Source organism: Tamandua tetradactyla, chromosome 2 (assembly GCF_023851605.1).
Source record: "Tamandua tetradactyla isolate mTamTet1 chromosome 2, mTamTet1.pri, whole genome shotgun sequence".
NCBI classification, from domain to species: Eukaryota; Metazoa; Chordata; class Mammalia; order Pilosa; family Myrmecophagidae; genus Tamandua; species Tamandua tetradactyla.
Genome location: NC_135328.1, coordinates 81,454,219 through 81,472,734, shown reverse-complemented (window position 1 = coordinate 81,472,734; position 18,516 = coordinate 81,454,219). Strand labels below are relative to the sequence as shown.

The 18,516-nt window shown below is 32.4% G+C and overlaps 1 protein-coding gene across 16 annotated transcripts in view; it reads left to right on the top strand.

Annotated features, from left to right (window-relative positions):
* The window catches only part of CCDC171 (coiled-coil domain containing 171), a 576,357-nt gene that overhangs the window by 434,055 nt on the left and 123,786 nt on the right, over window positions 1–18,516 (top strand). For all 16 annotated transcript variants that reach the window (XM_077148117.1, XM_077148129.1, XM_077148126.1 and 13 more), the window contains 2 exons: window positions 15,565–15,710; window positions 17,609–17,663. In XM_077148117.1, the coding sequence (XP_077004232.1) occupies window positions 15,565–15,710; window positions 17,609–17,663 (201 nt within the window). The remainder of the gene's footprint in view (window positions 1–15,564; window positions 15,711–17,608; window positions 17,664–18,516) is intronic.

Below are 18,516 nucleotides of genomic sequence, written 5' to 3'. Positions count from 1 at the left end.
GGAATAAATACTTTGAATTATAATGTGTTCTGCTTCAATAATTTTTTTCCTTTATAAAAATACATAAAAGATGAAGAATCTGTTTCGAGTTATCCATTTTGACTGAATAAGGTATAACTTTACATTTTAACATGTATAACTCTCTTTCGTGGTTTGTTAGGTGAGTTGAAAATGTGATTTTCTCAAGGAGTCATATGTCTAGTTGATGCTTTTCTGTCTTACTCTAGAGATTTTCTTAGTATAAAATGAAAAAGATTATTTGTTCAGTATGTTATATTATTTTGTTTTTAAAAAATAAACTTGAATATTCTCAAATATGTAGATTCCATTAACTAACTACCTTCCTTAGAGCTTTTTTCTAAGGTCTAGAAGTCATATGCCTGACATTTCAAGGAGTCACACCAGATGGTGATCTCACTAATTTAGAAGGCTAGAACATCTCTGTTTTTCTTCAGGTAAATGGGTTGATTACAGAGAGCTCAGAGATGAAAACCATACTAATTTTATGGTAAGCGCTTTATAAACAAAATGGTAGTTAAGTGTGTGTATATGAGTGTGTATATGCATGTTACACACATACACAATACATATTCACACAAGAAAATTCCATTTGAAGCCAAGCTATGAAAGAATATATTTTGGTATATTATTTTCCAAGATTATATGTTTTTCAAGTTTTACTTCCTGAACAAATAATAGGAAGTTTCCTAACTAAGCACAGTTTCTCGAGAAGTTACGTGGAGGCTTGGGTGCATCTTTCTCCCTTTTCTTAGTACTTTGAATTTTCTAACTCTTCAATCTCACTCTGAAACTGTGGTTGATATAACTGTGAACCTTCATCTTTGTCTTAATATTGTCTTACTCAGCTTCAGTTTCTTTTACTATAAATAATAGAAATGAAAAAGGATTAAAAATGACATTGACTCAGATATGTTCAAAATAACATATTTTATTTTTATTTTTATAAAATAAAAATTTTGTAATTTTATATTTATAAATGAAATAATATTTTATTTATAAATAAATATATAATTTATAATATTTATGTTTGTATATAAAATAAAATTTTATATATAAAATTTGTGATTCATTAATAACCAACCTCTTCAGTTATTTAGAAACCTCACTTATGGTAATCACCAGTGGTAACTTTGCTCCAAACGTTTTTCTTCAAAATAACCCAATATAATAGCTGAAAACATTTTAAACTATAGACCAAAGAGTACAGTTCTCCTTAGAAAAAGTTCATGAAGTTCAGTTTTTAATTCATATTTTTCATGTTCCTAAAATAAGTATATTCTTTTTATCATATATTTCTGTGATGAAGAGTTTATGGCTCTCTGTTACATGATTCAAATAACTTGTGGTGTTTCATGTGGTTATTAGTAGAAATAGAAAATATGTGTGTAGGATGTTACATTTTTAGAATCAAATATTATACACTCTCTGTTGGAGTAGTGTGAAAGTAAATTTTGATATAATAATCTTTAGCATACTATGGAAAACTATAGATTACAAACCAGTTCTTTTTACAATCTTTTTTTTAAGGGAGGGGTGGCATATGGATATCCAGTTCTCTCAGCACTATTTGTTGAAGAGGCTATTCTGTCCCATGTCTTGGCAGTCATGTAAAAAATCAATTAGCCATAGATGTAGGAGTCTACTTCAGAACTCTAGATTCTATTCCATTGGTCAATATATCTATCTTTATCTTAGTACCATGCTGTTTTGACCACTGTAGCTTTGTAATATGCTTTAAAGCCAAGGAGTGTTATTCTTCCAACTTTTTCTTCTTTTTCAAGCTGTTTTTGGCTATGTAAGAATGGGCTCTTCCATTTCTTGAAAGTAGGCTGTTGGAATTTTGATAGGAATTGCATTGAATCTGTAAATCAATTTGTGTAGGATTGACATCAAAATAATATTTATTTAGTCTACCAGTCCATGAATATGGAATGTCCTTCCATTTATTTAGGTCTTTTTAGATTTCTGTTTTCAATGTTTTATAATTTCTGTCTACAAGTCCTTTATGTCCTTGGTTAAATTTATTCCTAGATATTTGCTTCTTTATGTTGCTATTATAAATGGAATTTTTTTCTTGATTTCCTTTTCAAATTGCTCATTACTTGTATACAGAAATACTACTGATTTTTGCCTGTTAATCTAGTTTCCTGCTCTTTACTAATTTTGTTTATTAGCTGTCAAAGCTTTGTTGTAGATTTTTCAGGACTTTCTGTGTGTTGGGTCATGTCATCTGCAAATAGTGAAAGTTTTTCTTCTTTCTTTCCAATTTGGATGCCTTTTATTTCTTTTTCTTGTTTAACTGCTCTTGCTAGAACTTCTAGCACAATGTTGAATAACAAGGTAACAGTGGAAATCCCGGTTTTGTTCCAGATTTTAGAAGGAAAGGTTTTAGTATTTAATTGTTGAGTATGATGTTAACTGGGAATTTTTCATATATGCCCTTTATCATATTGAGGAAGTTTCCTTCTATTCCTAACTTTCAAAGAGTTTTTTATGAAGAAAGGATTGTAGATTTTGTCAAATACCTTTTCCACATTAATCAAGATGATCATGTGTTTTTTTCCCCCTTAGATTTCTTTATATGGCATATTACATTGATTTATTTTCTTGTATTGAACCACTGTTGCTTATGGTCATGGTTTATAATTCCTTAAATGTGCTGTTGGGTTCCATTTTTCAGTATTTTGTTCTGGGTTTTTGTATTTATTCCTCAGGGAATCTTGTCTGTAATTTTCTTTTCTTGTATAATCTTTATCTGCTTTGATATTAGGGTTATATTGGCCTCATAGAATGAGTTAGTGTTCCTTCCTTTTCAATTTTTTGGAAGAGATTGAGCAGGATTGATATAACTTCTTGGAATGATCAATAGAATTCACTTGTGAAGTCATCTGACCCTAGGCTTTTCTTTATTGGGAGTTGTTTGATGACTGATTTAATCTCTGGCCAACTTGTCTTTGGTCTGTTGAGGTCTTCTGTTTCTTCAAAATCAATGAGGTTGTTCATATGTTTCTAGGAATTTGTCCATTTCATCTAAGGTGCCTAATTTGTTGGCAAACAATTGTTCATAGTATCTTCTTATGATCCTTCTTATTTTTGTGGTGTCTGTAGTAATGTCCCCATCATTACTGATTTTATTTGTTTTAATCTTCTCTCTTTTCTTCCTTATAAATGTAGCTAAGGGTTTTTCAATTTCATTGATCTTTTCCAAGAACCAACTTCTAGTTTTGTTAATTCTCTCCATTTTTTATTCTTAATTTTATTTATTTCCGCTCTATTTTTTTTATTTCTTTCCTTTTGCTTGCTTTGGGATTAGTTTGCTATTCTTTTTTAAATTCCTCCAGGAATGCAATTAGGTCTTTGATTTTAGCTCTTTCCTTTTCAAATGTAGGCCTGTAGGACTATAAATTTCCCTTTCAGCACTGCCTTCACAGCTTCCCATATGTTCTGATATGTTGTGTTCTCATTTTCATTCATCTCGAGAAATTTACTGGTTTCTATTGCAATTTATTTTTGACCCACTTATTATTTAAGAGTGTGTTTGTTTAACCTCCATACATTTCTGATTTTCCTGTTCTCTGCCTGTTTTTGATTTCTAGCTTCATTCCATTATGGTCAGAATGATTGGTTTTTTTTTTTTTTTCATTTCAGCCTTTTAAAATTTATTTAGATTTGTTTTGTGAACAAACATTTTATATCCTGGAGAATGGTACATGATCCCTTGAGAAGAATGTTTTTTCTGCTATTTTGGGGTACAATGTTCTGTATAGGTCTAGTTCATTTATTATATTATTCAGGTTCTCTGTTTCTTTATCAGTCCTCTGTCTAGATGTTCTGTTGATGAGAGTGGTATATTGGAGTCTCTAACAGTTATTGTAGAGTCATTTGTTTCCCCCTTCCATTTTGCCAGTGCTTGCCTTATGTATTTTGGGGCATTCTGGTTGGGTGTGTAAATAGTTATGATTGTTATTTCTTCTTGATGGATTGCCACTTTTAGTAGTAAGTAGTGTCTGTCTTTGTCCCATGACAGTTGGGATTAAAGTCTATTTTGTCTGATACTAGTATTGTACATAGCTCTTTTTTTTTAATTACTTTTTGCATGGAATATATTTTTCTATTCTTTCACTTCTAACCTATTTTTTTTGTCCTTGGATTTAAGATGAGTCTCTTGTAGGTGGCATATAGATGGATCACACTTTTATATCTGTTCTCCAGTCTGTGGCTTTTGATTGGAGACTAATCTATAACATTCAATGATATTACTGCATTACAGTACTTATTTCAACCATTTAATCCTTTGATTTTTATATGCCATATCTTATTTTTGTCTCTCTTTCTACCCTTTTAGTCACTCTTATTGGTAGTCTTCCTTTCTGTACTCTTCTCTAAATCTCTCTGTCCTACCTTTTCCTTTTAGCCTGCAGAGCTCACGCATTTCTGTTTCTCTGTGAATATTTTGAACTCTCCTCTATTTTTGAAACATAGGTTTTCAGGGTAAAGTTTTTGGTATGCAGTTTTTCTCTTTCAGTCTTAAGTATATCATGCCTACTGTTTCCATGGTTTTTCATGAAAAATCAGCACTGAGTTTTATTGCTTTTCCCATGTATGTGACAGATCTCTTACTATTTTCAGTAGTCTTTCTTTATCTTTGGCGATTGACTTTCTGATTAATATGTGTCTTGGAGTAGTTCTTTTAGGATTTATTCTATTGGAGTATGTAGTGCTTCTTGTACATGTATATTTATGTCTTTCGTAAGAGTGGGGAAATTTTTCGCCATTATTTCCTCAAATATTCTTTCTGTTCCTTTTCCCTCTTTTTCTCCTTCTGGTACACCCATGATGTGCATGTGTGTATGCTTTGTGCTGTCATTTACATTCCTCAGACCCTGTACAACTTTTCCCATTATTATCTCTATCTGTTCTTCTATCTGTAAGATTTCGACTGTCTGTTTTCTAGCTCACTGATTCTCTCTTCCTGTTCAAATCTGCTATTGTATGCCTCCAGTGTATTTTAATCTCTTCTCTTCTATTGTTTCTTTCATTCCCATAATTTCTGTTATGTTTCTCTTATGTTTTCAAATTCTTCTTTGTGCCCACCCTGTGTGTCTTCATAATATCCTTTACCTCTTTAGATGTATTTTCCTTCATCTGCTTAAATTGATTTAGGAATTTTGTTTGAACATCATTGATCAGTTGTTCCAAATTCCATGTTTCCTCTGAGGTTTTAATTTGTTCATTTGACTAGGCCATATCTTCCTGTATCTTATTATGGTTTTAATTTTTTTTTGCTAATGTGTAGGTATCTGATTACCTTGATGAGTTTACTCTCAGTCAGTTTCTGAGGTCAGTTTCAAGAGAAACTTGAGGTCAGTTTCTCTCTCTTGCCTAGGGTTTTCCTGTTGATTGGCTTTTGTGCTAAGGTGCTAGGCTGTGGCCTAGCATCTCTTTTCTTGGAGAACAGACACCCTTTAGCGAACTGTTCCTTGTCATCCTAAGAAGGCACTGTGACTTTAAATCCACCTCCACACCCACCCCCCCACTTCCACCCATGTCAGGAACACGGTTGAAATAAAGGCTATTGAGTCCCTTTATCCTGGTTACTTTGAAACCACAGCTGTCCTCAGAGCCAACTCCCAGCTTTCTGAATTCAGTAGTCAAAAACTATAATTGGTGCCCGGCCAGGTTCCCCCATCTCACCCAGCCCCCTAAACTCACCAATTCTTGGGGAAGAGGACTTTTTTTCCCAGCCATGGGCTAATAGATCCCGTGGCAGGCCTGCTGTGAGAGTGGGGAATGGGCACCAGCCTCCACAGTGTGGAGAGTTTTACCCACAGCTCTTTACACATAATCAGTCTCTTCCTTCTGCTCTCCCCTAGGTGATATACAATGTTATTCTGGTTTCTGGAGCCCCTGAACAGTTGTTTCATACAGTTCTTGGCTGTTAACTAGCTGCCCTGGGGGATGAACTGAGTCTGGAAGCTCCCTACTTTGCTATCTTACCCAACATCCTCCCTCATTTTTTTTTTTTTTTTTTTGCATGAGCAGGCACAGGAAATTGAACCATGGTCTCCAGCATGGCAGGCGAGAATTCTGCCACTGAGCCACTGTCACACCGCCCACCCTCATTTTTTGAGAGACAGCTTTGCTTCATATAGAATTTTTGGTCGGCAGTTTTTTGCTTTTACCACTTTAAATATGTCATCGTGCTGCCTTCTTGCCTCCGTAGTTTCTGATGTGAAATTGGCACTTATCTTATTGAGGCTGTCTTGCACATTACGCATTGCTTCTCTCTTATAGCTTTCAGAATTCTCTCTATATTTGGTACTCAACAGTTTGATTTTAATATGCTGCGGTTTGTGTCTATTTGAGTTCATCCTTTTTGGAGTTTGTTGAATATCTTGAATGTGTATATTCATGTCTTTTGTTAAGGCTTTAATCTTCTTTGCCTGGGCTATCACTTCCTGTTTCTCTGTATAATTTGTACTATTTGTTGAAATCTGAATATGTTGTTATTTTAATGTGTTTTTGCGAGAATTTAGATTCTGAAACATCTTCTCCTTTGGCTTATACTCAGTTTGTATTATGACAGAGCTTTCCTTGAATGCCAGGAACTGACACACGCACACACACTAAAGGAAAAAATGCAAACACCTTTTCCAGTCTTTGCAGATTGAGCTGTATGAGTTCTTTCCTTTCATCCTTATCCTTACAATGAATAGAGAATAGCTTGAGACCAAAGCGTAGAGGTCTCCTTGACCTTTTCCAAGCATGTGTCTTGTCTTGAGCATGTACATGTACCCTAGGAATTTCCCCATTTGCATGGACATGTATGTCCCCTTATCTCTAGGAAACAGGTTTCTGACAGTCTTGGGCACTGCACTGCATGCCCTATGGCCAGCAATCCCTTACCCCAGCTGCATAACTTGACAGCTCTCCCATAGCATACTGTAGGAGAGCTATTAGCTGTTTTCTACACTCATGGCAAGTTCTGAGACAACGAGCCTGTGATGAGTCTGGTACAGCTTGTCAGGTTGCCATCAGATAGTTTAGGCCAGACATTCATGCTCCCAGAATATTATTCAGCTCCTCGGAACAAAGACCAGGTACCCACACTGGGAACACAGGCCAAGTCCATGCTAAGCTGGTAAGAGGTGGGGAAGAGGTAGTCAGGGTACAACAACATCCTACCACATTTAATTTTCTTTCTCTTGATTTGGTGTTCACCCTATTACTACAATTCTTTAGCTGTTTTCTGGAGCATTGAGAAAGATGAATCTGCTTAGACTTGATGGTTATTCGAAGTTTCTGTTGGGGGGACAGAGCCCTGAATTTTCTTATCCCATCACCTTGAGCAGGAAGGAACTCATATTTGGTTTTATTCCTTTAAAAAGTCCCTTACTGAAGTGTAAAATTGGAGATGGCATATTCTCTACATATCCAAAGCAGTCCAGTTTTCTTCCATGTTGGACTATGTTGCTATTTCTTTGGTTGGGCATCAGATGAAGGGGTTTCTTACCATTGAGGCGCCAAATAGAATGAAAATGTGTTTTTTATACAGGTGAATCACTCTCATTTTCACCTCCTGTTGGGATAGTTGCAGTATGATAGATATGTGAACTGTGAGAGCAGTTGAGTAAAACAGCAGATTTTGTTGATGTTGCTATTTGCTTTTTTCATGTCTCCCTCACAGACTTACTGTAGGCAAGTATTTCTGACCTGGAAGGACAATGAGAACTACTATATTTGACTTGTTGGTGTCTCTTTCCGTCTCTCCTGTTTCCCCATCCCTCCTCTTCTATGTCTTGCAGCAAAAGTATAGTGGAATTCTCTTAAGTCAAATGCAAATCTATGTTCATATCTTTGATGAATAAATTTGAGGAATAATTCTGTTATTATAGCATTATTAGATAATCTGCTTGTGTCAGGTGTTAAAGGTGGCATTGTGGATTGAATTAAGCATGTAGGTGTGCTATTACCTAGTACTTGAGATCTTCTTATCAGAAGGATGTGTATGTCATGAAGAATCTGCTTTTATCTTAATGAAGGAAACAATAGGTGTTGACATTATAGAGTCTGATATCTTGAAATACTGTTGTGATGCTGTGAGGTTCCTGTTGTAACTATTTTGAAAGTTGAGCATATACAGGTGACCACATTTGCAAGATCTGCAGGGAAAGTTCAGTGCTCTTGATAACTTATGAAGGAAAGACACACAGGAAAGTCCATTGTTTGTTTTTGTTTTTGTTTTGTATGCTATATGGTGGAGTCACATTTCATTCTTTTCCCATGTGAGTATTCTGTTATTGCAGCACCTTTCGTTGAATTTTGTTTGTTTGTTTGCTTGTTTGTTTTTGGGAAGTGCTTGGGCCAGGAATTGAACCCGGTTCTCCCTCATGGCAGGCAAGAATTCTACCACACGGGTGGGCCACGGTGGCTCAGTAGGTAAGAATGCTTGCCTGCCATGCCCGAGGACCCAGTTCGATTCCCGGTGCCTGCCCATGTTGAAAAAAAAAAAAGAAAAAGAATTCTACCACTGAACTATCTTTGCACCGTTCCCCTACCCCCACTGCTTTTTGAAGGGTTAGAGAGAAGAGGGCAGTTCCTTGTAGTCTTGAAATTCCCTTTTTATATATGCAAATTCCTTGTAATATATAAAATTCCTTACAGTAATGGAGTGCTATACAATTCACTTTTAGTTTGCAAATATTTTTAAATTCCTGTCCTCATACAGGAATTTTTGAGTTGTATATGTTTCAATTTTTGATGTTGAAAGTATGTCACTAAGAAAGACTTTTTTTAAGGGGGAAAAAAAACCTTGTTTTCAAGTCTGAAAGTACTTAAGTTTATTTTTCCAATTTAAATTTGACCTTCAATTCTCTTAAATAACTGATTTTCATTCAGCTGGTTTACATTTATTAATATTAATTAACTTAAAAGTATATTCAAGATAGCCTTTAAAATCTACCATAAAATTAAAAATATTAATGTGAGAATAATTTAACTATTGATAGTCTTACCTGATTATCAATTCAATTATATCATGTATATATATGTGTATTCAATAATATCACAGAAAATTTTTATAATTGAAAGACTCTTTCAATGATAATTTTGTTTTATTTAAATGTTAGGAAACTAACTATAAGAAGCCCTTTATAAATTATTCATCTGCTTTCAAATTCTTCTTAGATAGTTTTACATAATTCTCAAATGATTTCAAAATAGTATTTACATTCCAAATAGTTTCCTACAACTTAATTCACAGCTTGACTCGTTTAAAATACTGCTAGGGAATTTAGCACTTTCTTGGACCACCCTCAGACTCAACTATGTGGCGTTTTTGGAATCTGTTGAGTATCCTGTAGTTGATAAGGCCCAACAGAAGAACCTATATGTATTCTATTCCCTTATATTTTGTAAGTATTTGCTGAAAGAGCTTAGAGTTCACCTAAGAGCTGATTTTTTTTTATACAACATAATAATGGGTGTCACCAGCAGGAAGTTTCTGTTTCATACGGCCTGTAATACAGCCAAATGCAGATTGCTTTATCCTTTAAGACATTTTGTCACATTACTGCTTATACACTACGTGTCACAATAAATCTAATTAGTTGTCTATTCTATAGTTTACTGAGTTTATTTTCCAGTTGAGAGGACTCTCACAATTCTCTTTAATATCCTCCTTCTTTATCATTTAAAATGTCTTAGGTATTTCCTTCAATTTACCCTGTTATTATGTAACATTTTATTCTACCAGAAAAAAATTTTGAGGTATATATGTGCATCTTAGAACAATAAGCATTAAATATATTTTGGCCACTTTTATGAGGATTTTTTTTTCATTATGTTTTGATGTTGATCACTTGAGTTAATTTGCTGGGATTAGCTTTTTCCTTTTATATTGATGGAATTTAGGAGGTCATTTTCAAAGAAATACCTGAAAATATGGCAGTAATAACCAGATGGCAAAATCTTGTGGCATACTTTGAAATTTTTTAAGGGTGGATTTTCATTACTCATTTGTTCCATCTTTTGTTAATCATCTACTGTATGTTCTATTTATAAAATTAGCTTAATTTATACTTTGTTAATTTCCTTTTATCTTTTTCAAGAGTGATAGGAATGGTTATTTTAAAAATTAGATATATAATAAAAATGAGACAAAAATAATATGTAAACTCAAAAGTTGCCACATGTATGTAGGGATTAAAGAAGACTATTTAATGACACACTACATGTAGAAGCATAATTATTATAGTAATTATGCATATTAAATTTATGGAGCCTTTTACAGTTTATGGGACACTCTTTCATTCATTGTCTTACTAAATGTGCAAGTTTTAACTTGGACTGTCATTTATTCATTCTGGACAAGTTATCTTCAACTTCAGTTTATAACTGTGCCACCTACATTCTGCATAGGGCTATTATTAGAAAAAAAAAGTGTCTCTAAGGAAGATAATTTGTAATTGCAGAACTTTTCACTTAGATTCTCCATATAAAATATAGAATGCCATATTTAAATGTATTCACATGTTAATTGTACCACCTACCAGCATCTTTTACTATTTTGTATTAATTGTAAATCTCTAATTGCTTATCTTATAAATTTTCAAGTTTTCTTGAATAAAATGATGTTCCTTAGTTTTATCCTTTAACTTGTTTACTCAACCCTATCATAAATGATGGCTTTATCAATTTGACTTTAAACTTTCTGTGGCAACCTGCACAGCTGATCTCCCAAGCAGCCACCCAATTAATTCTTGGTTCATATAACTTTCAAGTTGTCATTTTATAATAGTAAGATTAAAGATAGCTCTATTTCCTTTCCCACATTAATTTTAGTGCCCTGAGATATTTAACCAATGTATCCTAGTCTAGGAAAGTTTATTCAGAAGTTACAGTCAGACAGCAGTAATTATTATTTTTTCAAATGTTCTAGATGTTTTTTTTTTCCTCCTGACCTAGGAAATGTACCTTAGTTTGTTACAACACCATGTTGTCTGGCCTTTCATTTTGTATGACTAACTTTTTATACCAAATTGAATAAGCCATTAGCTTTTAGTCTGTAGGAATGTGGATCCATAGATATTTCCCATTAGGCAAAAAAAAAAAAAAAAAAAATCTATAAAAGCGATATCCCCTGGGGCTTGGTCTTTCTAGCTGGCCTAATGGTCTAAAGCATTGCTATACTGTACCCTCATGAGAAAGAACTATGTTAGATGATTCTCTTGACATCCAGAAATATTAATTTGAGAGATGTATGCATCCTTTCAGGTATCTTTAACCTCTGGATCATATCACATTTAATAATCAAATATTCTGGTTCAGAGAATTCATTTTGTAAATTTTATAATTAAAAGAATTATTATCCAACAAAATTATAACCCATGTGTATCTTATGCCATTTTTATATAGGTTTTGCTGTAATAATGAGGCATACTATATTCAGGTAACTAGGTTATTTTGATGAGATTTTTCTTTTTTAAAGAAATTTTAGGAATTTCACTTCAAAAGACATTTCCAGTGGTGATGATTGCACAACTCAGTGAATATACTAAAATCCTTGAATTATATATTTTTAAAGGGTAAATGATGTGATGTATGAATTATATCTCAACAGAGCTGTTATTTTAAAAAATGTTCTATTGCACAAAATGTTTTCATAGGTGGAAAGCAATATATAGAATTTCAATTTATATTGAGTTTATTCTGAAAAATTATTAGCCTTAATAAACATGTTGAGCTTTAGATATATAAAATCTTTGTGACTCTTTTAAAAAAAAATCACTTGTGTTCTTATTCAATTGTAAATTATATACACTTCAGAAACTATAGATAAGAAAACAAGATATTTAAAACAATGTGTAGGTCTTTTAATAATTGTATTACTGTGTATTCTACTCCGAAGCACTTTCTACACTTAACTTCTTCCTTTGTGTCCATACTTTTCTTGCTAGCTTTCACTAGTAATAAATAACTTTTCATTACCACTTTAGGAAAATAATTAGATGTAAATATCTTCTTATCAGAATAGTTTAGTGGCTTTTCTCCGCCTGGACTATGAATGGTGTACCTGAAGGAGAGCAGGTAGCATCATTTTCTAAGAACTAATCCAAAACAATAAATATATTGCATAATTGCTTTTGAAATACTGTCAGTTTGGGATTTGGTTAGAAAAAATTGCTTTACATTATGAATTTAAAGTGAAAACTTAGAATCTTTGATAAATAATATTGTGGCGTTGGCTCTTGTATAGATAGCCTATTTTTCTGCCTTTTAAGGACTTGCGATCATATTTAGCATTAACTTTCTAACAGAATTTTTCACAACAATGTTTTAAGATAAATACACAATCAGGCTTTGAATTTTTTTTTTGTAAATGTTAAGGCATGAGTACAAAATGAGGGCTGCATTGTGGATTAAGTGAAATATCTCAAGGCTGTGCTGTTCTGATAACTGAACCTGTAGTGACCTTTCTCAGACACAATTACAGAGCTGTATGTTTTTCCTTTAATTTCATCAGGGGTTTAATTAGTATACAAATAAAACTTCCCTTATCTTCCTTTCTACCTAATTGGCTTGTCTTCGCTTATATATGAAGTATGTGAAAGTGGGCTGTAATTAGGGTGACCGTGTTAACCTTTTTTCCTCAAATGTACTGTTGCCTAAAGGCCTCAAGGCCTAAAAACAGTGCTTTGGATTATTGCTTTGCAATCACTATGGCTGTCCCATAGGTTTTCTCATGAGCAGAAGGGCTTTGGGTGCTTCAGGTTCCCACTGCTTAACAGGATCTTCATTCTTCTCCCCACTAAATGTTTATTGATTATCTCGCTGTTCCAGGCTCAGCCTCCAACAACTTAATATCAGGTGACAGTCAGGAGAGTTCTCCAAGTAATTAGAGTTGAGCATTGGGGGAACAATTAGGAGCAGAGTTATTAAACTTGATTTATCCTATTCTCTCCTGAACAGTTTCTTGGATATCAGAACATCACATTTTCACAATCTACCCTGGTTGAGAAATTAGTGGCTAACCTGCTGCTTATCATTGTTGCCTTGCTGCCTGGAGGCACACCCTCTTGGTTTCAGTCATTCGGTTGGAAATATTAGTCTATAAAGTTTATCATGGGTTGTAATTAGATAAATCTGAACAGAAGAAAAAGCTGAACTTAAAATTTTATATTTATATGATATAGATACATATGTAAATACATACAATTTTTAGGCCTTGTGTTAGGATTTTTAAAAGAATCTTCTTTTGTCCTAAAAAAAAAAAAAAACAAGAAATGTAGCTATTAAGGCAAAGACATATCCTTGAATCACTGTTTATGTCTTGGTGTATGGTACACATCCCCATGAATATTGGTGTGTGTGTGTATATTCCTTTATGATGCCCCTCAACTCTTCAAAAAGAGAATTCTTTGTCTACAAGTAATATTGCTATGACTATTTTTTCCAAAAACTGTATTATCTTTTTATTTTCACACAGAAGAAAGTATGGTTTACATCACTTTTTGTTACTTTTCTATAATTTCAGAATCCTAGACTAGGTTATTCAGCTATGCTCCTGCAATAGTATAAATTTTAGAAGGATGTGGTGGCTCCGTGTCATTGCTCCTGAGCAATGAAAATAAAAAACAATGGAATAAGAAGACTTAGAAATATAGTAGAATCTTAATGCTATGAGTTGTATCTTCTTTGAAAGAGTGTCATAGGTTTGCTGAAAAGTCAAGTGTGGTTTCATGATGATTCCAAGGTTATGGGTTCTTGTAGATTGGACCAGTGGACTTCAAACTGAAGAAGGCTGGAAAAAATAGGCCAAATTCTGAGTAGCCCTCTCACAAATATATACCTCTGATCATAAGAGTTAGTGAGCAAGAAAATGTGAATGGATTGACACAAATTTATTATTTCTGTTGGAAAAAGAATTCAAGCTTTATGAGTAACTAGTGGTGGATCAATAGTTTTATCTTCATATCTGAAAATTAACATTTTTATTGCTTGAAAGATGTGAAAAATACTGGCTTCAAAAGGACTCAGATGAGTTTTATTTTTTAAAATAAAGGAATTTTATGATACTTCAGTGCCTTTAAATATTTTAACAGTGGCACAAAATAAGTGGTTTTAGTGGGCATTTTAACCTAGTCTTTATCTTTTTTAAAAGTTGGGTGACTGTTTATTGATGGTATATTCTCGAGGCTCTGTTAATATGAAAAATTTAAAATAAAATAAAATATCTAATAAACTATTGCAGTTTTCTTATGTTTAATTCCTTGACTTTTCTTTGTCTGACAGCAACTTGACTGTGTGAAACATAAAATACTGAATTTAAAAAAAATTGAAACTGATTACTTTCAATTCACCAGCTATTAGAATGAATTGTTTTAGCTCTACATAGGCATCTTGACTTTTTTATAATACTCATTGTGAATGTATTTGAAGAATACTATTAGAATAATTTTAAACCTGAAATCTGAGCATATGTTTATTCTTTATTGGATTTTTGAAACACAGTTTAAGACATTTTATGTATGGCTAAACTCTGAGCAGGAAGAGAAAAATATTTGTACATGACTAACCATTTAGTTCATTGTCCAAGAAATTTAATTGAAAAACTGTTTTATAATTGCATATTCTAGAAATTTCATATGCAAAGGGTTGAGCAGATTTTTAGTGCCAAGAGAAAAATCCCCTGATCCCTATACTATTTTGCATTCTAGAATTTTATATGAGAGCTACCCCTTTAAATTGTGAGTTTCAGATTCTAAGATTCTAAATCCTGAACTTTGATAGACTTTGAAAGTTGCACATTTGCATCTTGAAATTTTAGTGCTAAGTGAATAGTTCAGATCAAAGCAAATATGATCAACAGATTTTATAGTTATATTTATAGAACATAAATAATACTCGATGCAATATTATTTATAATTTTCTGTTAGTTGAAACTTGTTCATATTTGTTTTGCTGTCTTTCACATGACAGTTATTTACTTAGAAAGAAGTGGATTTTACTTTGGAGTACATTTTGTTTGTCCACTTAAGATGTCTATAATGGCTTAACTATTATAGTTATGTTTATAAGGACAGTTCTGGTACTTTTAAACCTTGAATTCCCCATTGTCTTATAGGTGTTCTGATCCCCCCTCCTCTCAATGACACACACACTTTGGGCGTAGAAGAGTTGTTGTTTTAAACAGATTCTAAGTTTCTTGTGCTCTTTCCTCTCTGAAATCTTTATGTTTTCATCATTAAAAAACACGAATTGGGACTTTGATATTTCAGTAAGAAAATATTTACCTTTCAGTATTTTAAGAAATAAAATAGAGTTGTATTCTATAACCAAGCATCTTTCAAAATCTTATCTGTTCTATCATTTCTAATTAGTAAGTATGTAAAATTTTTGTGGAAAATTTGTTAAACCTTGATGTGTAATGACCCACGTCTTCTCCTCAGTCAGTCTGTATTCTTCTTTGTTTAATAGCCTATGGCATAAATTGAAGTTAATTATCAGGGCTGACAAGTAACTCTGTTTTCTGTCTGCTTGCAGAGTCTCTCCGAGGCAAAGATGGAGCTGAGAAGAAAAGATCAATCTCTGCGTCAGCTCAATAGACATCTTACCCAGCTGGAGCAGGACAAGCGTCGACTGGAGGAGAACATCCATGATGCAGAGAGTGCCCTCCGCATGGCAGCCAAGTGAGCATTCGGACCTTGGGGAGATCACTTAAAACAGACAAAAGATCAATTCTTACTTTCATGCTCCCGGTTTTAGCCCTGGATAATACAGTGTTAGAAAACAAAAGTACAGCTGTCTCTCTTTGAAATTCTCTGATATATCTGCAAAAAAGAAAACTCTTAACATACTAAATGTGTATTTTATTGAGAAACCTCAGAAAAGTATGTTACAATATAGCCTCTAATTATGTGTATTGTGGACTCTAGTTTAGCACTACATGTTTGAGACCGTTTTTTCATTAATGTGAAATGTAAGATTTTTTATTTTAAAGTTTTGTGTAGTATTTTCTCACGTATTCCTCACCTTCTTCTAGCCTGTCTCCCTCAATTTTGCTTTGTATATATTGTAATATACCAATATTGCAAGTAATAGTTCCATAAAAATGCTATATATACATTTATGTGTATCAAAGCATCTTTTTAATGCAATGAAAACATGTGGGAATGGAAAATTCATTTTAATTTTATAGCTCTATATTCTAATATATTAAATAGAAAAAATACACAGTTTTCAGAGTGAACAACTATGTAAGTATGATTAGAGTATTTTTCCTTTTACCAGGTAATCAAGTTGACATATACTGTGAAGTTCAAATTGAACAGTTCTCTTGGGCATTTTTATTTGTTCCCCACATCAAATTTCATGAAATACTTTAAGACTTTCTTATACAACAGGATGGTTTTAAAAAAATCAATTTAAGAATTACAGAAACATCTAATTTTAATAAAATTAATGTTTTTAAAATTTGGGAGTCTGAATTTCTATACTTGCAAAAATATATATTATTAAACAATTTTTTTGAGATAAGCTCTCTTGTCAAACATAAAATATCCTGAAATATGAATGTAATCTGTAAGTTAGATCATGGAGTGGGAAATCTATTATTTTAGGCTGTCCATAGCTTTGCCAATGGGCTTGGGAAATTGCTCATATGTAATGAAAATATGAATTGACACAAAGCCAAAATATTTAAATACCCACCCATAATTTTAATAGAAAATTATAAAGCTGTGTAAAGTAGAGCTTTATAAGACTGTAACTTTATTTGGTATGTATAATTGTCATTTTTAAAATATAAATTTGACAAAATCAGTTTTTTGTTCTTACTAAGTCTCTTTCCTTATGTTGAATGAGAGGCTCAGCCTAGGTAATTTTCAGTGCATTATATAGCTCTGAAAATTCTGAAGTGAATGAAAATAGAATTATAAATCATCTAGTTTCATATTCTCTGTTTATAAATTTCAGTTTAGTAACTTGGAGTGTTCTTTTAAAACTTAAAAAATTGATTTGAAACTTAGAGAGGTAACACATTATTTACAGTTTTAAATTTATAAAATTAAATTTTTCTTCAGCATTTACATTCAAGCTATCATTTTCATTATTAATGCAAAATTCAATATTCAAGGCTGATAGAAGAAACTAGTAATTTCGTACATCTCTATCAAGGTCATAGAGATTTTTTGTGCAATTGTAGCATAAATATATCTTTTTGCATAGAATGGCCATTTATAATATATCCTCACTAATAAGATTTGAAGTAATTTTTGTTAGAAATCAAAGAAACAAAAGTTTTAGTTTCTTTAACACATTTTTCATTATCAGTTATGTAGTATGATTTCTTTGGTTTTTATTCTTTTTTAACTTTAACAATATCTTTAAGTGTTCCCTGCCCTCCCTCCCCGCCAATTAAGGATGAGTAGTATAACTGAAGATAAGATTAAATATGGAAATATGCCAAATGAATATGGTCAGGTTTTACTCTTCAAAGGAGAACAATAATAATCAACCCTTATTTTTAAATAAAGTTTAGTAGGACTTGGGTTTTACTAACACCTAATCTTTTCTCTATTTTTTCTAGAGACAAAGAGTGTGTGGCTAATCACATGAGGACAGTAGAAAATATGCTTCATAAGGTAGTGTAAATTTTCTTTAATATTGTTTAGCTTGTATTTTATTCTCTTGACTTTAATCTTATTTTTATTGAAACGCAAACAAAATACAAAGTACTTTATTTTGTAATGTTCTTTAAAAGTAAATTAATAAAAATATATTATTACTCTTCTTGATTTAAATGTGCACTAAATAATGCTGTATTGTAAACCCTTCTCAGAATTCACTTATTTATATACTTGATGATATTATGAAAATAGTGGCTTCCCCATACTGGTGTAATTGCACTTGAATTATTTGTAGTCCTTGCTCAAAAAACCAGGGGTCATTTAAGATTGTCACGTGTCATAATCATAAAATGTTTGACCATGCTGTCTAGTCTCTTACCACTTTTGAATCTACTGTCATATATATGCATGAGAGAGAGAAACAGAGAGAGAGAGACAGACCTAATGTATTGTCTTTGGCATTATTTATATATCTTAATTGGGCAATAATGCTATTCAAATAGAAATTTACCTTCCTCTATAAAAACAAAATAAAGCAGAAAAACATATAAGAATGTTCTTAAAATAGAAGTTTAATATATTTAACAATATTTAACTATTTAAAAAATTTGATAACTTCTGTATGATAAACTCTGACCTTTAATTTATAGTGATGAATAGCATAATGAGGGTGGTGATATTAGTAAATAACTTAATATATTACCCATCTGCATATTTTAGCACTGCAGAATCAAGGATATGTTCATCTTTTCATTATTTAAAAATAGAGAATGTTGTTTATATATTTCTTTTATTATCTAAAAAACAATTTCCTAGAAATGCAAACACCTAATAGTTTTTAGAAATATGAAAGTTATGAGTGAATCAT